The sequence below is a fragment of the Marmota marmota genome, unplaced genomic scaffold (assembly GCF_001458135.2).
Source record: "Marmota marmota marmota unplaced genomic scaffold, marMar, whole genome shotgun sequence".
Classification (NCBI taxonomy): domain Eukaryota; kingdom Metazoa; phylum Chordata; class Mammalia; order Rodentia; family Sciuridae; genus Marmota; species Marmota marmota.
This window is the reverse complement of record NW_025999891.1, coordinates 4,687,781-4,711,988: the sequence shown is the minus strand read 5'-3', so window position 1 is coordinate 4,711,988 and position 24,208 is coordinate 4,687,781. Positions and strand designations below refer to the sequence as shown.

Here is a 24,208-nt window from a genome sequence, read left to right as displayed (position 1 = left end):
TCAGGCGGAAGTCCGGTTTGCGGTCACCTGACCATACAGGCAGCTAGACATGGCGTCTTCCTTTCTTGCCGGTGAGCGACTGGTACACGCTTTGGGCCCCGGCGGGGAACTGGAATCAGAGCAGCTGCCTCGGAAGCTGCGAGCCGAACTAGAGGCCGCGCTGGGGAAGAAGCACACGGACGGTGATAGCCCTAGTGGCCCCCGACGCTTAGTTTCCTTCCGTCTAATCCGGGATCTGCACCAGCACCTGAGAGAAAGGGGTGAGTCTGTCTCCAGTCTAGATCGCCTCCGAGTTTCCAGATCTACTTCCTCCTGGTTTTTTCCCCTATCATTGTCTCTAACCTGTAAAGCACTTAAGTAACCAACTAAGAGTCTCCTCATAAACCCAAGGGCCACCCACACTTCTTTCTTCACTCCTAAGGGAATTCTTCTTGGACGACAAAATTTACTTATTCAGATTCTGTTCTCTTATAATCTCCTATTCACTTGGCAGGCACACCTGACCCTGAGGAAGTCGAGGATCTAACCCAATAACATCTCCCAAATTCTATTCCTCCTCCTTTTTTTTTTTTTTGCCACATTAGGAACCACTTAGCATAGTGAGCTTAATTCTTTTTGGTCCATCTCAAAAGCAAGAGTTGATATCCTATGTTGTCTTTCTTTCTTTTTTTTTTTTTAAAGAGAGTGGGAGAGAGAGAGAGAGAATTTTTTAATATTTATTTTTTTTTAGTTATCGTTGGACACAACATCTTTGTTTCGTATGTGGTGCTGAGGATCGAACCCAGGCCGCAGGCATGCCAGGCGAGCGCGCTACCGCTTGAGCCACATCCCCAGCCCCTTATGTTGTTTTTCTTTGTTCCTTTCTCTTGGTGATAGAATGATGAAAGCTATGTTAAAAGATCTAGACCAGGAATAGCATGTGAGTTTTAATCATAGTTCTGTCACTGTTTTCCCTCAAAGAAGTCATTCCTCCTTCCTGGGCCTCAATTCCTTTATCTATAAAGAAAGGGAATAGGACAAACTAGGTATTTTTCCAGAATTAACATAGCCTAGCCAGAAGTGCAAAACATAGACTGCTCAAGTATTAGAACTAAAAAAAAAACTTAGAAAGTGTCAGGTACAATGACTTCTGAGTATTTAACATTACTGTGACCGAAACCTATTTAGGGCAGAGCTATTGTGCCACAGAAATGACCTAACCCAAAGGTAAATGTTAGGTCTTGGTTTTCATGTTGGCAGAGTAATTGAGAGTTGACAATTATAGTCAACTTTGCAGCACTAGGAAATACTTAGGTGGAATTGCCCTAGATTTTTCCCAATTGAAAGTGATCCTAGCAATGTGTTGACATGGGTATGGCCATATTTTTATTTCAGCAGGGAAAAAAAAAAAAAAGAAAGAGCTAGACCCTTCTCTGATATTAGATTTTCAACCTTAACTCTATGGCTCACTACATTTGTGGAAACCTTTTCTTCTCAGATTCCACACTATACCTTCATGAGCTCCTGGAAGGCAGTGAAATCTATCTCCCAGAAGTTGTGAAGCCTCCCCGGGTATGTAAAGGATATATTTTTGAGAGTGGGTATTGGCTGAGTAGGGCATCAAATTTTTTAATCAGTTTTGGGGCTTGAAATTTTGTCTTTTAAATGTTTGACATCTGAGATGAGTAAACCAGGTATTGCCTTCTCTATTTGACAGCTTTAGAAAGCTGAGATCCAAAAACCCAGTTTCCAAAACAGTGGAGATAGAATGACAAAAGCTATGTTGAAAGATCTAACCAAGAATAGCATGTGAGTTTTAATCCTAGTTCTGTCACTGATTTCCCTCAAAGAAGTCACTCCTCCTTCCTGGGCCTCAATTCCCTTATCTATAAAGAAAGGAAATAGAGGCTGGAGCTGGGGCTCAGTAGTAGAGCACTTGCCTAGCATGTGTGAGGCACTGGGTTTGATCCTCAGCACAACATAAAAATAAGTTGAAGGTTATTGTGTTCACCTACAACTAAAACAAATATTTTTTAAAAGGAGGTGGAATAGACAAACTGGGTATTTTCCAGAATTAACATAGGCTAGCCAGAAGTATAAAATGTGGACTGCTCAACTATTAGGGGGAGGCAGCTCTTTAGAACTAAAAAGAATCTTAGAAGGGCTGGGTTGTGGCTCTGTAGTAGAGCGCTTGCCTAGCATATGTGAGGCATTTGGTTTGATTCTCAGCACTGCATGTAAATAAATAAATAAAATAAGGGTTCATCAACATCTAAAAAAAAAAAATAATAAAATAAAGAATCTTAGAGAGTATCAGGTACAGTGGACCTGTGAGTATTTAGCATCACTGGGACCTAAATCTATTTAGGACAGAGCTGTTGTGGCCACAGAAATGACCTAACCCAAAGGCAAATGTTAGATCTTGGTTTTTATGTTGGCAAACCTGGTATGCAGGTCCTTTGGCACTCTTAGTAATTCAGTGCCCGCTTGGAACCAGTGATTACGACATGCTTCCTAGCAAGACACATGTAAAAGAACATCAGTCTTTTCACATACTTTTTTCTGCTTTAGAACCCAGAGCTAGTTGCCCGGCTTGAGAAGATTAAGATACAACTGGCCAATGAGGAATATAAGCGGATCACTCGTAATGTCACCTGTCAGGTAAGGGCCTGCTTCTTAATGTATGGACTGAGTAGTCCCTAAAAACAGAAATAAAAACTGGTGCAGAGGAAAGAAACAACATGGGAACTTGGCTTGTCTCCTATTCCAAAACCATACAAGTTCTGTGTTATCTAAAACTGCATAATTCCCAGCTCACTCACTGAGACTCTGAGCTTAGATGTGACTGATTCTTTTTTTTTTTTTTTTTTTTTATGTATGATGTATGGTCCTTGCCATTTAGGAGTTTATTTATTTATTTATTTTTTTATTGAGAGAGGGAGAGAGAGAGAGAGAGAATTTTAATATTTATTTAGTTTTTTTTTAGTTATCGGCGGACACAACATCTTTGTTTGTATGTGGTGCTGAGGATCGAACCCGGGCCGCACGCATGCCAGGCGAGCGCGCTACCGCTTGAGCCACATCCCCAGCCCGTGACTGATTCTTAAACATTGTAGAGATGGAGATGAACCTTGCAGCCTTTTTTCCCACAGGGTTCCCTACTAATCTCTGGAATGTTCTTTCCCTGAAACAGGAGAGAAGTAGATGAGTACTGGGAGCCTATGTCCTCTTCTCTGAAATGCTTGCTCTGTGGTCCAGCAAAGAGTCAGGCTGGTCCTAGACAAAAGAATACATGGAAAATGCAGAGTTAGTGTGTTGAGGAATAGAGAGAGGTGAGGCCAGACTGACAAATATGTGAGTTGTCTCTGAGCTGCTTCCATTCTGAATCATCTTTTTCTTTTTTCTAGGATTCACGCCATGGTGGGATGCTCAGTGATCTAGGAAAACAAGGTGAGATACTAGGAAATTAGGCTTCCAGAGCCTCTCCTTGGGATGGAGGTGGCATTTCTTTCCACCCCAACATTCTGGGTTTAGGCTGAGCTATTCAGACTTGTTCTTTGAAAGGAATGCGGTTGATGGAGGGAGGCAGCTCTGAGGGAACAGGGCCTCCTGGAGAATGCTGACCTAAAAATTTCTCCCCTCAAAGTAAGGTCAGTGAAGGCTCTAGTCATCATCATCTTCAACTTCATTGTCACGGTGGCAGCTGCCTTTGTTTGCACTTACCTTGGAAGCCAGTATATCTTCACAGAAATGGCCTCGGTGAGTATGGGCTAGACAAAATGCCCCAAGTGGGGGTGTTAGTGGAAGAAGGGGATGTGTGTGAAAGTGCCTTACACAGGTTAGAAATTGTGCATATTTATGCACTAATCAAAGGGAGCAATTTGCGGGGGAGGGCTGGACAGGTATTAATCACAAGAGAAGCCAGATCCCCTCTTCCTCGATTTAGGAGCTGGGTTGGAGGTTTTCCATCCCCATTAAAGGTGCTGAGGGCTAGAGAGCTGAGTCTTGGCTTACATTCCTTAAGCCTGATTTTCCTCCTCCCTAGCAAGTGCTGGCTGCATTGATCGTTGCCTCAGTGGTGGGTCTAGCCGAGCTGTATGTCATGGTGCGGGCAATGGAAGGTGAGTTGGGAGAACTGTAACTGGTGCTTCATCAACAAAGTCTGGAGAAGATTTGGGGGGCCGCAGGCCCCCAACTGCTGATAACCAACTCAATCAACCTATGAAGCTCTTTGTACTCAGCTCCAATTAGTCAGAGGACCAGGCTAGGCCATCTCCTGTTCTTACAGGAAGCCCTGTCTTCTGTGAATTTCCAGAGGGAGCATTGGAGGAGATTCAAACAACACCACTTCTTTAAAACTAAAAGAACTGACCTCTCAAAAACTTTCTACTGAACTCAGTGCCCATTTGCCTTCTCCAGTTCATTCTGGGCACTGCTGGGACTGGGTTTTTTTCAGCAGGAGTAAATGGAATCCAGGCCTTCTCAGAAGTAGACCATACTGCCTTGAACTTGCCCAAGTGCACAAATCAATGAAATCCTTCATCTGTACATCTTTGGTATAGGCCTATAATTGAGAGCAGAAGCCTCCAAGAAAGCAGAAAGGCTTCCTTTCTCAGTTTATGCTGGAAGAGGAACCAGAGGACAGGTATCAAATAAGAGAAAGAAAGGTTGGTATGGTATGGTAGATCTGGAAGCCAGGCAGCTACTTTTTTGGAAAAGGAAGTGGTGTTGGGCCCCTTTTCCAGAAGGCAAAACAGTCTAGACTGAGACCAAATGGCCAGCTATGGTCTTTCTTCTGTTGATTGGAGTCAAAGATTCCTATGTTGCCCTGATGTCTCTAACATTAAACTTCTGAGAACTTAGTTAAGTGGTGTGATAGTAGAATCTTTATATGGAATTTGAAAGTGTATCAACCTTAAGTTATTTATCCAATAAATATTTATTGTGCCCAGTGTATTCTTATTTCAAATCCTGTGTCAGATACACAAAGCAAAAAGATCTCCATAATTTTCTGTGAGTTTTTCAGGATTTGCTCCTAAAGATTGACTCATTACTGTTTGTTCATTGTACATGCTCCTGTAGTTCTTGTTTTTTCCCAGAACTTTTTTATTCTTAGAGATTATATACACAGTGGCTTAGTAGACATTTCCTCTACAACATTTGCCAGTTTCTGGTAGTTGAGAGAAATGTCACCTGTGAGAAAATGTAGGTGACATTTTACAGTGTTTCTAGTAACCTGAACTGTTGAAGCTTGGTCAGAAAGCTTCAAAAGCCTTGTGGGGTTCATGGCTGTACTTCCTTTTACTCTGTGCTCCAGACTACCCATCTAGCTATAAGCTTTCACCTCTCCCCAGGACTTGAATTTAGGTTGAATGGATTCCAGATGTTAAAAGAGATCTAACTTAATCAGAATCTCCTCAAAACAGATCCTGACCCTAGGACATCCCACAGTAAAATCGGGGTCGTTCCCTCTCCCCCTGATCCCAAATTGGGATTGAACCCATGGGCATTCTACCACTAGGCTATATCCCCAGCCCTTTTTATTTTTTATTTTGAGATAAGATCTCACTAAGTTGCCCAGACTGGTCTTGAGCTTGTGATCCTCCTGCCTCAGCCCCCCAAGTAGCTGGGATTACAGACATGTGGCAAAATTGGAGTTGTTCTCTTCCCTCCACCATTTATTAGGATGGAATCTACACTAGATCCCAACCACCTCCTCACAAGTTAACAAGCTTCTATGGCATTTCAATCTTATTAAGAGCTGCTTTATGGGCTGGACACCAAGTTAGCATCTGAGGCAAAAGACCTAGCTCCTGCCTAGTGAATGAAGAGGAGGCAATGGCCATTGTGCAAGGAGGGTTCCATCTGTAAGGGCAGGATGGTGGTGTTGCTCAATGGTAGAGCACTTGCCAACCATGTGCAAGGCTCTGGGTTTGGTCCCTAGCACCTAAAAAAAAAAAATCTGCTAGGGCCAGTCCTCATTTACCTCAGTGAAGGGAACATTGTCTTTGCCACTTCCTCTCAGGGTACCATGCTTTCTCCATGACACTCTGGGTTCAGGAAGTGCCTGGCAGGAGGTCAGAGAAACAAGAAGTTTGAGGCCTTCCCAGTTTCTTTTCTTTTTTTTTTTTAAACACAATATCTTTATTTTATTTTTACATGGTGCTGAGAATCGAACCCAGTGCCTCATGCATGCTAGGTGAGCACGCTACCACTTGAGCCACATCCCCAGGCCCTTCCCAGTTCCTCTTGAGCTCTAGTATAGAACAGCAGAGGGAATTAGCAATTTTTGGAGTTTTTATCATGTGTCACACACTTCATGAAGCCCTTTGCCTACATTGTTTCTTATTCCCAAAATGGAGACAAGCAAGTTTTTCCACTCAGCTTTTCTTGCACATAGTTTCAGAGAGTTGCCAGTTAAATAGCAGAGCCAGGATTTCAGTCCAGTGCAGTCTGATCACCAACTCTGCTTTTCTCCCCAAAGCTGAGCAACTCCAGAAGTGGAGGTAACTGGGATGTGCTGAAGTTAGTAGGACTGCGACAGGGGTGCTGGCAGAGGCTCCCATCACTCAGGGCCTCAGTCAGAGCCCTAAGCCCTTCAATTAACCATCCCCCTAACTAATCCCAGCAGAAGCCTTTGTAATACCTCCCACCCAGAATCTGTGTGGAACCTGGCCCTATTTAGGGATTAGGTGATAAAGATAAATTTCCAAGGCAAACAGCCCTCAGCCTCATTTATTTGCAACATACAACAATCCAGATTAAAATACAGAGTTGGATTTTTTTTTTTTTTAAAGAGAAGAGGTGAGAGAGAGAGATAGGGAGAGAGAGAGAGAATTTTTGATATTTATTTTTTAGCNTTTGGCGGACACAACATCTTTGTTTGTATGTGGTGCTGAGGATCGAACCCGGGCCACACGCATGCCAGGCGAGCGCGCTACCGCTTGAGCCACATCCCCAGCCCCCAGAGTTGGATTTTATTTGGAGATTAGTTGGTATTACAGATGACAGTGATACCAAAACCCAGTGCTGCTGTACCCTCCTCAACCCCAAATCTGTCAGGTTGTCTCCACAGCCCCATGTCAGAAGGCAATCTGATTTTTTTGAAAATTAAATCAACTTAAGCCCCAGGCTTCTTTTCTACTTTTATTACTTTAATATCACTCTCTCTTCAGGTCCATAGTTATGATTAATTTGTCCAGGTAGTAGGAGATGAGGGGCCCCTGAACCATAAAAAGGTGGGTTTCCAGCAGTAAAGAGTAGGAGCAGCCCTCTTCCCCTAGCATGCATAGCAGGCATTTAGGTAACGATCGAAAGGGCCCTGGTCAGACAAATGGCTGTCCCATCAGAGGGAGGAGGTCATCTCTGTGGTGAGAACTGGGGACAGGTCCTAGCAGGAGAGATGGGAAACATGACTCCTTAACTCATCCTGATGGTACTGTCAAGACAATAGATATGCCCTAGGAGGGTCCAGAGTGCTGGGTAGCAAGTACCATGCTGCAGTCACTACCGAGGACCTGCATGTGAGCTGGCCTGGAAGTGGAAGGGAGGGGTCCCAAAACTAAACTCTTCCCATTTAGAGTTCTCCATTATGTAAAATAAGAGGGCAGGGGATCCAGTTCTGATGTTTTCAGTCCTAAGTGGGCTGGATGGACCGTAAGTGCCAGAGGAGAGGTCTTGGAAATTCTGGACCTGGATCAGGAGTGGTCCGCATTGGTGACAACGGCTGAGGCATAAATAAGGTCAGATAGGCTGCCCAATGAGGTTTGAGGAGTAGCTTGCTCCAAAGAAGGGTGGGCCCCTGAGACCTCAGCAGGTCCCCGTGGGGCTACAGCTTTCGTCACTGCCCAGCCCTGACCTAGACCCAAGCTGGGAGCTGCACACAGGGCCTGTGAACACACCGGGGTACACTGAGCTGTGCTGGTGGCAGATGGAGGCTGGACCAGCGTTGGGGGTGCCCAGGGCTGCTGGGGGGTATCTGGAAGAGAATAGCAGCTTTGGGGAGGCTCAGGCCTGGGACTTAGGCCTCCTGGATTTCTGTTCTTGATTTTCTTGGCCCGGCGGTTCTGGAACCACACCTGGTAAGGAAGATGAAGAGGACTATTCTGTCTCCAGCACCACTTCCCTGGGACAGGACAGACCCTGAAGGCAGAATACCCAGAGAGGAGCTGTGGGTTAAGGCCAGAAGTTGGCTGTATGAAAGTAACCTATCCTGGGGGGAGGTCATGGCTCACCTGTATCTTGGCCTCCGGTAGGCGAGTGAGTTGGGCAAGGTGTTCACGGGTACCAATGTCAGGATAGGGTCGTGCTGCAAACACCCGCTCCAACTCCAGCAGCTGCCCAACACTAAATGTGATTCTCTTTCTCCGGTGGGGACCCAACCCACTGGCATGGCCTAGGGGTTGACATGGGGGGTCAAGCCAGGACTCCTTGCCAGAGCCTGACTCTGCAGTCTGCACTAGCCAACCCTCTTCAACCTTCCCCATCACACCCTGCCCCACCTCTTACCCAACCCACCCTATATCCCTGTCACCTCACCTGCTGGAGACGCTTCCACAGGGCTGGCCATGGAGCTGGCAAGGGCCGAGGAGCCAGAGGGCCACGCCAGGCCTGTGCCCACACCAGACCCATCTGTTTGGGGTTTTATGCTGTTTGAGTGCCTGGCCCCACCCCCAGCAGGAGAGAGGCTTAAAGTCCAGCTAGAGTGAGACAGAGAAGCCCAGAGCGGGGAGGGGAGGCCAGGGCTAGGATTGGGCTGATGGGGTATGGGTGAGCCAGTTTGATGGCCCCTGCCCTTCCCCAGCTTCACAAAGGAAGCTGGTCCCAGCCTCTCTCTCCAAACAACCTGTGGCAATCTGCCTGCAGTCCTGTACTCCATGAAAATCCTCTAGGGCTCCTTCCAGAAGGCCACTGAAATTTTTCCAGTGTTCCTAGGACTTCAACTGCCCCTTCTGGAGCCCTCCGTGCCCTGGTTCTGGCTGCCTTCAGGGAAGAGTAGGTAGAGGCCTACCCCACAACTGACTGGGCAGTAAAGCTGGACAAGATGAGGATGAAGGGGACAAAATGAGCTGGAGCACATGCTTTCAGCAGGGCTGGGGAACAAAGGTCCACACCAGAGCTGTTTCACTTTCTGGCTGACCCTTGAGGTTTTCTGGGGCCCAGGAATCTGGAGCCAGAGGAGGCCTCACAGGTACAATTGAAGGGTTTAAAGGTGATGTTTTAACAGTGCTCTCTTCCTTAGAAGCCTTCAAAGTTAGTTTGCTAAAAGAAAGGGGTACATATGAATTTCCTTCCAGCTCCAGTCCTTCCCTCTCTCTCCTGACCTCACTGCCCTCCACCCCGAACCCAGGACAAAAACTTCAAAAAACTCCCATCCTCCAGGTTGTGGTAGTGCACACCTGTGATCCCAGCTACTCAGGAAGCTGAGGCAGGGAGGGTTTTGAGTTCAAGGCCAGCATGGGCAACTTTAAGGAGCCCTGTCTCAAAAAACAAGAAGGGCTGGCGATGTAGCTCAGTGTAGAGCACCCCTGGCTCAATCCTCAGTACCACACACACAAAAAAAAAAAAAAAAAAAAAAAAAAAAAAAAAAANTGAGATCCAAAAACCCAGTTTCCAAAACAGTGGAGATAGAATGACAAAAGCTATGTTGAAAGATCTAACCAAGAATAGCATGTGAGTTTTAATCCTAGTTCTGTCACTGATTTCCCTCAAAGAAAAAAAAAAACACGGGATGGAAGGAAGGCAAGCCTATCCACCTACCTAGGGATGGGTTACAGGAGCATGATGACCCCGGTGACCCTACCTCTTCTCTTGCCCCTTCTATCTCCATCAAAACCCTAAGACCCTAGTCAAGTCCAAGGCTCAAAGCAAGCCAAACCCAGGGAGGAGTGGCTTAGTGACTTCTGTCATGACCAGGGGGTTTAGTGCCTGCCTACCTGGGCTGCTGGAGGCTCCTTAGCTCAGAGGAAGGGTAGTTCTCCCAACACCCTCCTCAGCCCCCAACTTTTCTGGTTCACAGAGAGGGCAATAAGCCTAGCATGGACTGACAGTTGAAGCTCCTCTGTTCCTCCTCCCCTTGACCTGTCCTGACAGCTCAGCTTGCTCTCGACCCAGGTAGGGATCCGTTGACCCCAGTCAGGACAGTAGTCTTAAACTTAGGGCCAAGTGAGCTTTATTGGGTTGGGAGAAAAGGCTGGAAGAGGAAAAAGCTGTGGAAGACCAGCTGTGTGGACTCTGGCTCCTACTTCAGGTCAGGGCAGCCCAGCCAGTACTGTGCGATGGGACGTGGGTAGGGAGGAGTCACTGTGTCCACTCGCCGTGTGCGAAGGTTAACTCGGTAGTACTTATCTGAAAGAGAGGATGGAAGAGGGTGGGTGAGACCCTATATGGTTCTGCCCACTCTTGCCCTGAGAAAGAAGACTGTATCCACAGTGCAACTAAGGACTTCTGGCCTGGCTTTCTGGGGTCTCTGCCCTCAGACTGCGTTCAGACCATGGAGACCAGAGGCAGCAGAGAAGGCTCAAGCAAAACCAGCTTCAGAGGTGGCAAGGGCTCCCACCTCCTGAGAAGAAGTGAACACTCTGGATGGGCTCGCAGGTGGCAGGCACAACCCAGTTCATGTCATAGTCATAGTTGTAGGCTTCCAGCCCGCTGTCCTCGCTGGAGAACAAGTGCAGCCAGGTGGAACGGGATGGCCGACGGGAGTTCTGGCTGTGACTGCGGCCACGACCACGACCACGACCACGGCGGGAGCGGTAGCGTTTGCGACTGCGACGTCTGGATTTTTGCTTCTTGGCCAAGGAGGAGCCGGGTGCTGAGCCTGAGATGTAGATCCGGCCGCCCATGACAGCATCCACCTTCCCAGGCACACCATGCCAGTCTCTGCTGATGAGCCCGGGCTCTCTGGCGCCCCCTGTGGCAGGGAAGGGGTTCATGGGAGGGGTTTAGAGGACCCAGTTTTGCCCTCTCCAGCAGGACCTTTAGGGTTCATCTGTTTCACCTTCATTGCCAAAGGACATAGCAAGCTGGGGGCAGAGTCCAGTGCAGACCTCAGTCTCCCTGTCCAGTGTTTCTTCCTGTGTCTACCATATCCTTGGTGTCTCCACCCCACAGCCTAGGTCTCCACAGACCCCCCTCATCCACGGCCCCTCCCTCTGCTGGTTGTGTCCTTGGCTGTTCTAGGCAAAGTCCAAGATGTGGGGTCTGGGTGGAGCCAAGCCTCCCCCTAAAGGTCAACAGAAGCAAAGTCTGGTCTGAGTAAACAGCGCTTGATCAATAGCTCCCCAATCGGCCCCCTGCAGGCAGCACAGCCCTCCCTTTCCCCAGGGATTCTGGTCCTCAGGAGATGAAAGCAAGCCTTTCCCTCAGCCATACCAGAGGATCTGCTCCAGAAGAGCAGCTCAAAGATGTCCTCCCAGCTGTCTCTCTGCAGCAGGGCAAAGTGCTCAAACACCGCCGACATGGAGCTGCCTTCACACTCCTCCCAGCTGGGCTGGTGCTGGAATTCGTACTCCCAGTACTGCTTCCCTGAGGAGCAGGGGAGCTGGCATCAGGAGGGTGGGCCTAAGCAAGGCTGGAGAGCCCAGAGGCTGCTCCAGTTAGGAGCTTTTGGCACAGGGGGTGGGCATACACTGAGGCCTGTCCCCAGTATAGCACAGAAGGAACCCGAGACAACTCTGCTGTCTGCCCATTCTTCTCCCACCCTTCTGAGTACCCTTAAAGAAGTAGACCCTTTCCTGGCCACTGTAGCTATGGGCCGGAAGAGCCAAGGCTGCGTCCACGTTGTCTGGGATGCCACCGAAGCCTTCAGAGATGTTTTGGGGGTAACCAGGGTCCAGAACACCATCCTCAAAGCGCCAGTACTGACTACCCTAAGAGGCAGGAAAGGTGAAAGAGAGTGAGGAGGCAGCTGGTTGGGCACAGAGACAGAGTCTCATACCCTAACATGGCCATTCCCAACTCCAGGCTTGCTATGCAGGACCTGGAACCTCAGACTGCTGCCTTGTCTTCACAGAGCCCCAGCCAGGTACCACAGGGTCCTGCATCTGACTTTCCTGCCCACCATGGTTCTGGGAATACCAGTTCTCAGCCCTTCCCTAAATGTTCTCTGTCCTGACCCACAGTCCCTGGGCCTGGCACCTTGAAGAGGTAGGTCTTCCCCTGACAGTTGACGCGGGTGAAGGCAGCATCAATGGGGCCCTCGATGCCCCAGACATCTCGGATGAGCTTGGGGTACCCAGGCCTCACTGCTGTTTCATCTAGCTCATAGCAGTACTGTCCTAGAGTGGGGGAGGCTGTATGAGAGAGAGCATGCTCCTGAGGCAGACCCCCACCCCCAAGACCTTCCGCTGGACTCACCTCGGAAGGCAAAGAGGGAACCATTCTTGAGGTCAGTGAAGGCATCAAAGGGCTTCCCACTGCACAGCTCCTCCTCTGTGGAGAACTCAGAGGGCCCTTCAGCAGTAGCTTCAGGTCTTAAGTTCATCCCCTCAGGTCCTGAGGTCTCCACCTCAGGCCCTTGGGGACTTGACTCGGCTGTAAGAGCTTCTTCCTCAGGGTTCGAGACAGTTGTCGGCTCAGGAGTCCCTTCAGGGCTCACGGAGGAGCTCTCATAGAGGTCATAGGTCCCATATTCATCTTCTGGCATAGTGAACACATCCCCACGAGTCACTGCAGATAGAATGGGTGATATGAGTCTCCAGCTACAGAGGAGACCCCAGGCCCACCTACCTAGGTATTGAACGCACCTTGGGTCTTGCACTCGGTCATGTAGTCAACACAGCAGCTCTGGTAGTAAGAGCAGAGCTCATCGCACTGACACTTCTTGTCAGCATTGAAACCCTCAGTGCAGCGGCCCTTGCATGACTCTATGGAGAAGGGGTGTCAGTTGATACAGCCAAGACCGGGCCACCCTCACCCACCCTTACATTGCCTCAGATGGTATCAACACTTTGGTTCACACCTTGGTCAGCCACAGCAACCGACACCAGCAGAGCCAGTATGAGAAGGGGCCTTGGAGGTGCCATGAAGGAGCCTCTAGTTGACGGGCCTGGCAAGCTGGGCTCTGAGCTCCTGGAGTCTCTGCTGCCTAAAATAGGGAGGGGGGAAAATGAGCCAAGGAGGGAGGGAACTGGAGAAGAGGAGCTGTCCTCTCTGCCACTCTGTTTGCACAGCCTCCAGCCCAGCCCCCAGTTTCCCTACTCCACAGGCTGCAACTACAAAGGGTCACATTCTCAGAACCCCAGGCCTGGGAGAGCTGGGAAACAGAGTCCTTGCCAAGCTCAGGGTCATCAGGTCATCTGGACAGGGAATAGCATGGTGTGTCCGGAGGGCCGAGGGAAGGCTCATGCTGTCACTCACTGAGAAAACTGCTTTGTCTCTCTGAGTCTTTGTTTTCTTTTCAGTAAAATGAGACTAATAGTACTTTGCCTTTCGGGATGTTGAAGGATTACATGAGCTAGAACAGACAAAGTGCTCAGGGCCTGCAGTAGTTTCAAATTAATTCTCATAAATGACTACTGATGCATGATTTATTTGAGCAGGCACATCTCTGGCTGGGTGCTCATCTATCCACTGTGTATTTAGGACAGAGAAAAGGGGGTGGGAGCAGAGGTGGTAAGCATCCAGGGAAATGCTATTTTTTTATCATTAAAGTACAAAGTTTCAATTCTGGCTTCTCCTTGTGGGTCTGTCATCTCTCCAAACTGGTCTTCACAGCACAGAAAAAAGTGAATATGAACCCTTTGGACCAGATCCAATTCCTGAGGCTTCCGTTAGTTCATCAGTGGTGGGCAGACCACTCCCTGTTCCCACCTTCAATCTCCCCATTTGTAGAGTAGGCTTATTCAGCACACTTTTAGACTCTTAAAATAAGTGTTATCCCCCCACCCAGAAAATGCCTGCTGGAACAAAACACCTGTTTGTTTCTTCTTGTTGTTGTTGTTTCAATATTTTTTAGCTGTAGAGGGACACAAAATATTTATTTATTTATTTATTGCTGAGGATGGAACCCAGGCCTCACACATGTGAGGCAATCGCTCAACCACTGAGCTACAACCCCAGCCCCAGATCACCTGTTTTTTGTGCCCCATTTCAGGCATCCACAGGCTTCTGAAGCCCCTCTCACCATCTAAAAGCCGTGAGTTTTCCCGAGTTGTCAGCTAACTTTTTTTTGTTCTGTAATCTGTGGAATGTGACTTTGGCCAGTGTCTTCCGTTTGGGCCTCAATGGTGTCAGCTGTAAAATCCTACCCCACAGGCGTATTGTGAGGCTTGAGAAACAGGCATAAAACCTTTAGAATTTTACAGAATCATTACCACGACTGCTTTAACCACTAGGAGGGGAAGGGGCACATTCAGCGGTATTGCTCTCACGTCAGCGCAATCCGGGAGGAGGAACTGTGACAGTTCTCTTTCTCCACTTCCCCCGCATCCAGAGCAAAGCAGTGGAAGGAGATTGTGGGAAGGGGCGGGGCCAGGGTGTGGGAGGGACTGGAGAAGGCTTGGGGTGGGGCTGCGCACGCGGCGAGGGAGGAGACTTAGAAGAGGAGAGTCGGCTTGGGAACACAGCTACTCAGGGGCGTGGCTGCTGCAGAGCTTCCCAGTCCAGCGATCCTAGCTGGAGCCGCGCTTTGTTCTGGCCGCCGCCTGCTCTACCCTATAGCGTCTGGATCCATCCTTTGCCTCCCCCACTGTCCCCTTCCACCTTCTCCCTGCATCTGGGTTTGCATCCTCTTCCCCAACCGCTGCACTCCCTGGCCGCCTTCACTCCTGGCCGAGTCGCTGCCTGGGATGCTTCTCTGAATTCTTCCCTCTGCATCTTCTTCCCCTTCGCCCTTTTTCGGGTCTGTTTTCCCCAGGTCCAGGTCGCTCCTCCCGGCCCCACCCCTCCAAGCCGGGAATGTCCCTCGGAGCTCTGTGCCCATGGTCCTGACCCTGCTTCTCTCTGCCTACAAGCTGTGCCGCTTCTTCGCCATGTCGGGCCCACAGAACGGGGCCGACCGGTTGACTGTGCCGGGGCCGAATGGGGGTAGTGGCTCGGGCCCATGGTGGGCTACTGGCTTCCGAGGGTCCCGCGAGGTGTCGCCTGGGGTGGGCACCGAGGTGCAGGGCGCCCTGGAGCGTGCGCTGCCGGAGCTGCAGCAGGCTCTGTCTGCGCTGAAGCAGGCGGGCGCCGCTCGGGCTGTGGGCGCGGGCCTATCGGAGGTCTTCCAGATAGTGGAGGAGGCCTGGCTGCTGCCGGCTGTGGGCCGCGAGGTGGCCCAGGGTCTTTGCGACGCCATCCGCCTGGACGGCGGCCTCGACCTGCTGTTGCGGCTGCTGCAGGCACCGGAGCTGGAGACCCGCGTGCAGGCCGCACGCCTGCTGGAGCAGATCCTGGTGGCTGAGAACCGGTGAGGGTTCTGGGCTTGGGGGACAGTGCCATGGGTGGTGCGGCAGCCAGAGCGGTGGAGTGCCTGGGTCTCCGGTGTGCCTGGACTGTACCTTTGCCTGCTTCACCTTAATATAGTCCCACACTACACCTCTATTAGGTATCAGCGCCTCTATTTTACAAACGAGGAAACTGAGGCTAAGGAAAGTTTAGTGACTTGCCCAGAGTCACACAGAGAACTAGTGGTGCAGTGAGGATTCACACCCAGCACCAGTAGCTTAGGAAAGGAGCCTGTCTTCGGTTCTATGGATGGAGATGGTATCCTATTGCCAATGGCTACCTACACCCAGCTCTTGGAACGTTTAGGTGCCCTTTTATGCCCTTCTATGCTATCTTCTCTCCTGACTAGACATGATCTCATTGTACTGCTGCTGATGGGGAACAGAAAGTTTTCTGCCAGAGTGAATGGGTGGGGGCGGAGGAAAGGAGGTGCAGAGCTGGGCAGGCGCCAAAGCATGTGTTCTCTCCTCCTTCCCAAATAGCACCAAGATTTAGTAAGCAGGGTCCAACTGAGCCTAGTTGCTTCTATTTTGCCTCCCTCTAGGGATCTCCCTTGATGCATGAAGACCCAAGGGTTCACTTTCTCTCCCCTCTGATGCCACAGCAGTTCAGGTTGTCACGCTCCAGTCTCTTTCTGAATTCTCAGGCTCCTAGGGCTTAGAAGAGTTTTGCAAGGGTTACTTTCAAGTCATGCAGTCCTCACAAGTGTGATGGGAGTGTGTTGGAGTGTTTGCCATTTTCAAAAAGAAACAAATCACCTTGCAATTAGTGGAAATTATACAACTGTCAAAAAATGCATGAATGAAGCAGTTTAAGCTAAAAGACCAAGATCAGCTTCCGTTTAGCAGGTCATTAATGTCTTATCTATCATCATGTGTCCTGATTGAAATGGGTCATGAATTTGGAGGACTAGAAAAATGGAGTGGGTGCTCATTGGGTGTGGTGGGGTCCAGGTTGGTGGGTGTGGGCTTTACATGTGGATTGAGACAGTTATAATTAAATCCCCTGGGAATTGGGAAGAGAAAGCCTTCAAGATGCAAACAGTTTTATTTCTCAAGGATGAAAATGACAATCCTCACTTGGTGCTAGTTACTGAGAGAGTAGTCACTAACCAGTGTCCCTGGTCCCAAGAAACAACCCATGTACCAGTGCCAGTGTTACTTCAGGACCAAGGACAGAGTGCAGTGCAGGATCAAAATCCTTCCCAAGAAATGTGTTCCTCTAAATGGGAAGAGAGAGAAGGGGGACAACATAATGACAATTTGTGTTCATGAAATGTTTTTCCTTCTATACCAATCTACCCCTCCCCACACCAGCTCCTGTTAAAGAAAGTTCTTCCTATTCTTACATTTTTTTTCCCAGGGGGTGCTGTACCCACTGCCCAGAAGCTCAGGCCAAAATTTCCCTCACCCCAGAATAAGTCCAACAGGTGGGGTCTCTGAACCTGGCCCCACAACACCCCATGAGGGTCTCATCTGACTACCAACCCTCTAAATTCATACACATAATGAATATAACTTCAGAAAGGTTAAATGGTTTTCATAAGATTACACAATAAAAAATATAGGAAACAGGCTTTTTAAATAAAAGCAGAAAAATATTGCACATAGGTTCAAAAAGTGCAGAAATAATACAGCTAAAACCTCTCACCAACCAAATCCCTCTTCATTTTTATTTGTTTGTTTGTTTGCTTATTGGTACCATAGATTGAATCCAGGGCCTCACTAAATTGCTGAGACTGTCTTTGAACTTGTGATCCTCCTGCCCCAAACTCCCAAGCCAATGGGATTACAGTTGTGTGCCACCACACCTGGCCAAATCTCCTTTTCAGAAGCAATGCACTGAAAGCAAGTTTCCTGTATATCCTTCCAGAGAAAGTCTATGCCTACTCAAGTATTTGCATATATATGTATAAGTCACATATACACAATTTCCCTTTTCAAGCTGAGAGTTGAACCTAGACCTGCATGTGTCCATTTTATCAAACTCGTATTCTCTCAGATCACAGAATTGGGAACTGAGTGAATAGTTCCCACAATCAGCACACATTTTAACTCTGGCAAGGTGCCAGGTGCATATAGAAAGATAAGGGCTGCAGGTAAAGAGACCTGGAATAAAGTCCTAGCTCTGAATTGATATTCCTGAACAAGCCCTTTCCTTCACTGGGCCTTAGGTAGGTCCTTTGAAAATGAGTGTTAGATTAGGTGATTCTTAAGTACATCCTAACACATCAGATATCTGAAAGCACAAAGTAAAGATGAAAGATATTGAACTCTGGAGACATACAGACCTGGGATTACAGGTGTGCACCACTGTGTTCAATATTAGGTTTTTTGTTTTTGGTGTGTGTGTGTGTGTGTGTGCTGGGGATTAAACCCAGTGCCTTGCGCATGCAAGGCAAGCACTCTACCAACTGAGCTATATCCCCAGCCCTCAACCCCAGCACCAACCCCAGTTGCAGTGTTATCATCTGCTCAGTCATTTGTTACTGTTCCAAAATCCTCCTTGGGCACCCGCCCACATTACCTTTGTTCTTCAGGCCTTGATACCAACTTCAACTTCCTCACACCACAAATAATACTGTGGCGAGCATCCTTACCCTCCTGCCCTCATTAATCTGTGGACACTCTTTGGAGAGATTGCCTGCCCCAGCCTGCACCTCCACCCACAGTGCCTCAGCACATTTATAGCCCTACACCCTGCCAACTTCTTATGATCCAGCATATGATTTTGCCCATCTAATAGGCATAAAGTGAGAGCTGTTGTTCTAATATTCATTTTTCTGAATACTAGTGGGTTAGAGCATCTCTTTATTTGTTTGCTTACATTTTGGATTTCCTCTTTTATAAATTACCTGTTTATGTCCTTTGCCCATTTTCTACCAAATTCACTGTCTTTTCCATGTTGATTTGAATATTACTTGTGCACTTTCCATATGATCTCTTGCTGATTTTCAGTTTTTCCTGGTTAGGGTTAGACACTGCATTAACTGGCTTTCTTTTTCTTCCTCAATCATGCCAACCCTGATGGAGCTCATCAGCCTCCAGACCTTTGTCTTGGTCTTCTTACTCACTGTTATGCTCTTCTCTGGTATTTGCAAGCAGGATTTTCTCAATATTTAACTCTCAGATGTCACCTCCTTAGGTACATCTTCCCAACGGGCATGCTCTATTACATTATCCAGTTGCTAGCATCATGGCTGTATCACTAAGATCTTGTTCATTCACTCGTTACTTGCTAATCGTTGACTTTCTTATTAATTGAGGGTAAACCTTGGTCACTGTTTAGCCTCTCTAGCACGAAGCAGGATACACAGTATGTGCTCAACAAACATCTGTGAGTGAATGAATAATGTGCCTTAGTCACGGAACATTGTGTGAGGAAAGGTTTGAAGGCAGAGCTAAGTGTGATGTAATTCAAGTGACACTTAAACTGACCATAAGTTAACATTTGAGTGTTTATTATGGAGGCATGGTGCCAAGCACTGTATATGGATTATCTAATGAGTCTTGATAAGAATTCTATTAGTGTTCTTATTTTCCTGTTGATAAAATGAGGAAACTGAGGTACAGATATAAAGGACCGTGCCCAAGGTCCTTCACAAAATGGCAGAGAAGGACCTGGGACCCTGGCGGTTGGCTTCAGAGCCAGAGCATACTGCTTCTCTCGGGGAGGAGATGCGGAAGAGATGGGTGTAGCCAAGATGGAGCACCTTTATATTCAGAGAAGCTTGCTCCTTGAAGGTCTAGAAGTGAGGGTGAGGCTGGAAGGATAATGCTGTCCTCCATGTCTCATGTGATACCAGTGAGGTTAAGAGGATAATTGACCAGGCCCCCATAATGAGAAAGCCAAGCTCCCCAGGCTGCGGTAACTCCCTCATCCCCTTCCACTTTTTCCTCGCAGAGACCGCGTGGCTCGCATCGGACTGGGCGTGATCCTGAACCTGGCGAAGGAGCGCGAACCCGTGGAGCTGGCGCGAAGCGTGGCAGGCATCTTGGAGCACATGTTCAAGCACTCAGAGGAGACTTGCCAGCGGCTGGTGGGGTCTGGAGGCCTGGACGCGGTGCTGTTCTGGTGCCGCCGCACAGACCCTGCACTTCTGCGCCACTGCGCGCTGGCGCTGGCTAACTGCGCGCTGCACGGCGGCCAAGCGGCGCAGCGGCACATGGTAGAAAAGCGCGCAGCTGAGTGGCTTTTTCCGCTAGCTTTCTCCAAGGAGGACGAGCTACTGCGTCTGCACGCTTGCCTCGCTGTGGCTGTGTTGGCAACCAACAAGGAAGTGGAGCGCGAGGTAGAGCGCTCGGGCACGTTGGCGCTGGTGGAGCCACTCGTGGCTTCGCTAGACCCTGGCCGCTTTGCGCGCTGCCTGGTGGACGCCAGCGACACAAGACAGGGCCGCGGGCCAGACGACCTGCAGCGCCTAGTCCCTCTACTCGACTCATCACGCTTGGAAGCACAGTGCATCGGGGCCTTCTACCTCTGCGCGGAGGCTGCCATCAAGAGCCTGCAGGGCAAGACAAAGGTGCGGTACCGGGTAGGGTGGGTCAGTGGTTAGAGAGCGCCTGGACCTGCTTCCCAGAGGAAGAGACGTTCAAGTGGGACTAGAAGTACACCTAAGAATTAAATGAGGGCTGGGGTTGTGGCTCAGTAGTAGAGTGCTGGCCTAGCATACATGAGGCACGGGTTTGATCCTCAGCACCACTTAAAAATAAAATATTGTGTCCACCTAAAACCAAAAACTAACTAAATAAATAAAATAATTAAATGAAGCAAGACAAAGGTTGAGGGGCCAGTCATTTGGGCTTTGAAGGCAAGACTCAGAGTTTGTACTTGGTTTGAAGAGCAAGAGGAAGACAGGTTTTAAAACAGGGATCTTGTGTTTGTTAAAGATCATCCTGGCCGCTGTGTGGAAAGGGGGTTGGCAAGAGTGAGATTGGAGGTAAAGGAACCTAATAGAAGGCTATAACATGGGACAGGGCATGTCAGGAATGTCAACAGCGACAGAGAAGCACTCAAGAAATGTTTAGGAATGGAGTTTGCAACTTGGTGCTTGGGAGGAGAAAGAAGAGCTGAGGGATACCTCTGGCCATGAACATAGGAGGCCCAGTGGATGTGGTAAACTGGGTGAAAGACAGGGCAAAGTTGATGAGAGGAAGAAAGTGAATGCAGTGGGTCATGTTGAGTTGGAGGTACTTGAGAGATGCCCGGCTGGCAAGCTTCAGTGGGCAGTTTAGCCACCTGAGTTCTGGAATCTTGAATGGAGATGGTGACTGGAGACAGAGGCTTGTGGTAGGACATCAGTGTGTCAGCCAAATAACTCTCACCAGCTAGATGTGGAGGCACACATCTGTAATCCCAGCTTCTCTGGAGGATGAGGCAGGAGAATGGCAAATTCAAGGCGAGCCTAGACAACTTAGTAAGACCCTGTCTCAAAATGAAATAAACAGCTCGGGGTAGAGTGCTTGCCTAGTATGTGCAAGGCCCTGGGTTTAATCCCCAGTACCCAAGAGCAAAAACAAAAACCTCTCACTTTAGTCCCAAAAGGTCCCTACCTCCAGGGTCTAAACCATGGCTTTTGCTTACTGCTTTAACTTTGTATGTGACCTTGGGCACCTTCTCTCCCTCTCTGGGGTTAATTTTTATCCTTTGGAAAATTGAAGGGATTGGACCACAGATTGCAGTTTTTACCCTGGTTGTGGGGCTAGTAATAGTTTCATCATCAAAAGTTTGTGGGGTTTATTTTTTTAAATATTACTGGTTCAACATTGTTCCTATAATGTTACTTTCTCTACTTTGCAGTCCTCTGGAGGCCTTGGGTGTAGGTAACAGCTAGTGTGCAGGGAATGGTATATCCCAAGGCCTACTCTCTCTGCACCCACAGCTGTTATTCATGGGTGCTCACAGGTGATGGCCACTCATCACATGTGTCCCTTCAGGCAAAAAGACTTGTGTTAGGAGTCTCTGAGGTCTCTTCCAACATCTAATTTTCTAGGAGCTTCTGATTCTTCTCTCTGAGTCTCAGAGTTGAGCCATGAGACTTGCTCTATAAAGCACATCATTCTGCTTTGGGAGAAGGGATTTGGATGGGTATAGGGATCAGGACCTCAAGGACTGGGTCTGGGCAGCAGTTGTGACCACAAGCTCTGTCACCCCTTTCCCATCAAGGACAAATGAATGCAGTTCAACAAAGATATATTGAATTTCCAGTCTGTGTCCTTCATTGTGCCAGGCATAGAGCTTCTGTGGTGACTAAGCATGTCCTTACCTTATAATCCAATGGAAATTGCATTATCCACTAGTAACAGTGACATTCAGAGCATGATACAAGTCCTGTCTGGAGGTGTGGCCCAAGCTTCGGAGGAATCAAAGCAAGCTCACAGAATAGATGCTAATCAATTTGGATTCTGATGGATGAGTAGGTTTCCCACAAACAGGCTGAAAGAACTAAGAGTTTGGAGACACCATGGGTGGAGACCCGAGGTGTGAGCACCTTAGTAGGTATGTGAAGGGAGCTGGGTGCGGTGGGCTGTTGGCCATGCTGAGAGCTCAGACTTCATCCCAAGGTGGGTAGAAGCTGTGGAAGAGACAGGCAAGGGGAACCTGGTCAAGAGTCCAGTGAACTTCACAAGGGAGACTCCACAGGACCAGGTGACAGTGGATGAAGGCAGGGCTAGGGCAGATTGATGCAGAGGGGATTCTCAGCAGAGAGATGAGACAAGTGGGAGGGACCGGGCATGTTTGGGAGCGGCTGGTGAGCTGGCGGACTCTAGACGTCCTCTCAGCGTCCTCTCAGCGTCCTCTCTTCCCTTCCTCCATAGGTGTTCAGCGACATTGGCGCTATCCAGAGCCTGAAACGCCTCGTTTCCTACTCCACTAATGGCACCACGTCAGCGCTGGCGAAGCGCGCACTGCGCCTGCTGGGCGAGGAGGTGCCGCGGCGCATTCTGCCCTGCGTGGCCAGCTGGAAGGAGGCCGAGGTCCAAACGTGGCTGCAGCAGATCGGCTTCTCCCAGTACTGCGAGAGCTTCCGGGTAGAGCCTCGGGGTCGGGCTTCCCCGAGTGGGACTGAGCGCTTCCCTGAGAGCCGCAGGGTCACTGGGGTCCCCATGAGCACAAGCGACTGCATACTTCGTGGCCCCAGGCGCCACGGTGCCCTTTTGGGGATGGGGAGCCTGCACTCATCCTGGAAGTCCCTCATCTCTGATCTGGGTCCCATCCACCTCCTCCACTGCCACTTCCAGTTTCCTACCCTTGTATCTGTGCTTGAAATTTGGGGGTGGGGGAGGGGAGTCCTTCCTCACATCTGACTTCTCCCCCAGGAGCAGCAGGTAGATGGCGACCTTCTACTGCGGCTCACAGAGGAGGAACTCCAAGCCGACCTGGGCATGAAATCTAGCATCACCCGCAAAAGGTAAGGGGAGCCCCGAGCCAGCAGGACCCTGCCAGGTCTAACTAACTGCCCGCACGGCCACTAGCCAGTCCTGAGTCAGGATCTCAGCATCTTTTCCTCCTGTGGTGCAGGTTCTTTAGGGAGCTTACGGAACTCAAGACATTTGCCAACTATGCTACGTGCGACCGCAGCAACCTGGCCGACTGGCTGGGCAGCCTGGACCCACGCTTCCGACAGTACACCTATGGCCTGGTCAGCTGCGGCCTGGACCGCTCCCTGCTGCACCGCGTGTCAGAACAGCAGCTGCTGGATGACTGTGGCATCCTTGTGGGCGTGCACCGCGCCCGCATCCTCTCCGCTGCCAGAGGTCAGCCCACACACCAGGGACCCCACCCCAGCTCCGACCCTGGAGGGGCTAGGGGAGACAGGGTGGAGCTCAGAGCCTCGCAAGGGAGTGATGGAGTTCTGCGCTATGGCAGACTGGGCTGTGAGGATCTAAAGATGTAGCCCTCAGGAAGTTCACAGTCTGAATTGAGTAAGGCTAGGTGGTTCTACTGGGAAGCATACCCGGGATTCCAGTAGGGGGTGGAGGCAGCACTTACTACCCTATTCACCCAGATCTAAACTTCAGAGGAGACGCCTGACCAAGTATTGAGGGGTGTATGGCAGGGATGGAGTAGCAGGATGGGCAGCCCAGGTCAGGGCTCAGCTTGTGCCATAGTAGTAGGACAGTGCATGGGCCCATACATGGGGTAGTAGCCAGCTTACAAAGTATGGTTTCTGGAGATGTTTTGCAATAGCATCTAGGTAGAGCTCTAAAAACCCTATTTACAAACTTATTTTCACTAATTTTCTATTTAGGTAGTAATTATCATTAACACCAGGTACTAATATTAAATTTTTTTATACATTTATTTTATTTATTTATTTTTATGTGGTGCTGAGGATTGAACCCCAGCCCCCTAATATTAAATTTTTAAGATATTACCTCATTAATTTCTACAACCATCCTATGCAGTGGGTGGTTAATATGTTTTAAATCAACTTTATAACACCTTTTAAAGAATAGAAAGAGGGGATGGAGTTGTGGCTCAAGGGGTAGAGCACTCACCTAACATGCGTGAAGCACTGGGTTTGATCCTCATCACTGCATAAAAATAAAATGAAGGTATTATGTCCACCTACAACTAAAAGTATATATTTTAAAAAAGAATAAAAAGAGGCCCTAAGAAAAGTAAGTTTCCAATTTGAAGAGTTTGGAAAATATACGCCTCTGTGATAGAGCATTTCAATCATAAGTGTTACTTCTAAAGATAATGAAACTAAGATTTAAAGCATTTAATTTCCCAAGGTTATAAAAGCCAAAAGATGTCAGAATTGGGATTTTTTTTTTTTTTTTTTTTTTTTTAA

At 48.9% G+C, this 24,208-nt stretch overlaps 4 protein-coding genes across 6 annotated transcripts in view; 2 read left to right on the top strand and 2 right to left on the bottom strand.

The window, feature by feature from the left end:
- Nucleotide 1: 1 nt before the first annotated feature.
- On the top strand, nt 2-4,935 carry Tmem199 (transmembrane protein 199). Its single transcript, XM_015501128.2, has 6 exons — nt 2-260; nt 1,478-1,551; nt 2,551-2,640; nt 3,387-3,429; nt 3,626-3,738; nt 4,025-4,935. The coding sequence occupies exons 1-6, from the start codon at nt 50-52 to the stop codon at nt 4,118-4,120; spliced, it is 627 nt and encodes a 208-aa protein (XP_015356614.1). The 5' UTR covers nt 2-49; the 3' UTR covers nt 4,121-4,935.
- A 1,536-nt stretch (nt 4,936-6,471) lies between these two features.
- Nucleotides 6,472-9,469, bottom strand: Sebox (SEBOX homeobox). Of its 2 annotated transcripts, none has more exons than XM_015501127.2 (3): nt 8,518-9,469; nt 8,214-8,374; nt 6,472-8,057 (listed from the first exon to the last, which is right to left on the bottom strand). In XM_015501127.2, the coding sequence occupies exons 1-3, from the start codon at nt 8,855-8,857 to the stop codon at nt 7,677-7,679; spliced, it is 882 nt and encodes a 293-aa protein (XP_015356613.1). In that variant the 5' UTR covers nt 8,858-9,469; the 3' UTR covers nt 6,472-7,676. The 2 variants fall into 2 exon arrangements, with proteins under 2 accessions (XP_015356613.1, XP_048650217.1); XM_048794260.1 differs by having other exon boundaries at nt 7,917-8,121.
- Nucleotides 9,470-10,133: 664 nt separating this feature from the next.
- Vtn (vitronectin) lies at nt 10,134-13,239 on the bottom strand. Its single transcript, XM_015501126.2, has 8 exons — nt 12,941-13,239; nt 12,726-12,845; nt 12,337-12,648; nt 12,118-12,257; nt 11,693-11,849; nt 11,353-11,505; nt 10,538-10,891; nt 10,134-10,326 (listed from the first exon to the last, which is right to left on the bottom strand). Exons 1-8 carry the CDS (start codon nt 13,002-13,004, stop codon nt 10,220-10,222), a joined length of 1,407 nt encoding a protein of 468 aa, XP_015356612.1. The 5' UTR covers nt 13,005-13,239; the 3' UTR covers nt 10,134-10,219.
- A 1,255-nt stretch (nt 13,240-14,494) lies between these two features.
- The window catches only part of Sarm1 (sterile alpha and TIR motif containing 1), a 23,337-nt gene continuing 13,623 nt past the window's right edge, over nt 14,495-24,208 (top strand). Inside the window, exons 1-5 of one of the 2 annotated variants that reach the window (XM_048794220.1) lie at nt 14,495-15,370; nt 19,312-19,930; nt 22,227-22,439; nt 22,728-22,819; nt 22,930-23,165. In XM_048794220.1, coding sequence (XP_048650177.1) covers nt 14,901-15,370; nt 19,312-19,930; nt 22,227-22,439; nt 22,728-22,819; nt 22,930-23,165 — 1,630 coding nt within the window. In that variant the 5' untranslated portion in view covers nt 14,495-14,900. The remainder of the gene's footprint in view (nt 15,371-19,311; nt 19,931-22,226; nt 22,440-22,727; nt 22,820-22,929; nt 23,166-24,208) is intronic. The other variant, XM_015501125.2, reaches the window with a different exon arrangement.

Excerpts from the sequence above, each read along its gene's own strand:
- Tmem199 (XM_015501128.2), top strand. The coding sequence starts at position 50 with ATGGCGTCTTCCTTTCTTGCCGGTGAGCGACTGGTACACGCTTTGGGC. Across the intron at positions 1,552-2,550 it reads AAGTTGTGAAGCCTCCCCGG|AACCCAGAGCTAGTTGCCCG; the intron begins GTATGTAAAGGA and ends TTTCTGCTTTAG. Across the intron at positions 3,739-4,024 it reads TCTTCACAGAAATGGCCTCG|CAAGTGCTGGCTGCATTGAT; the intron begins GTGAGTATGGGC and ends CCTCCTCCCTAG.
- Sebox (XM_015501127.2), bottom strand. The coding sequence starts at position 8,857 with ATGGAGTACAGGACTGCAGGCAGATTGCCACAGGTTGTTTGGAGAGAG. Across the intron at positions 8,375-8,517 it reads TGTGGAAGCGTCTCCAGCAG|GCCATGCCAGTGGGTTGGGT; the intron begins GTGAGGTGACAG and ends GTCAACCCCTAG. Across the intron at positions 8,058-8,213 it reads TACCGGAGGCCAAGATACAG|GTGTGGTTCCAGAACCGCCG; the intron begins GTGAGCCATGAC and ends CTTCCTTACCAG.
- Vtn (XM_015501126.2), bottom strand. The coding sequence starts at position 13,004 with ATGGCACCTCCAAGGCCCCTTCTCATACTGGCTCTGCTGGTGTCGGTT. Across the intron at positions 12,258-12,336 it reads TTCCCTCTTTGCCTTCCGAG|GACAGTACTGCTATGAGCTA; the intron begins GTGAGTCCAGCG and ends CCCCCACTCTAG. Across the intron at positions 11,850-12,117 it reads GGAAGACCTACCTCTTCAAG|GGTAGTCAGTACTGGCGCTT; the intron begins GTGCCAGGCCCA and ends CCTGCCTCTTAG.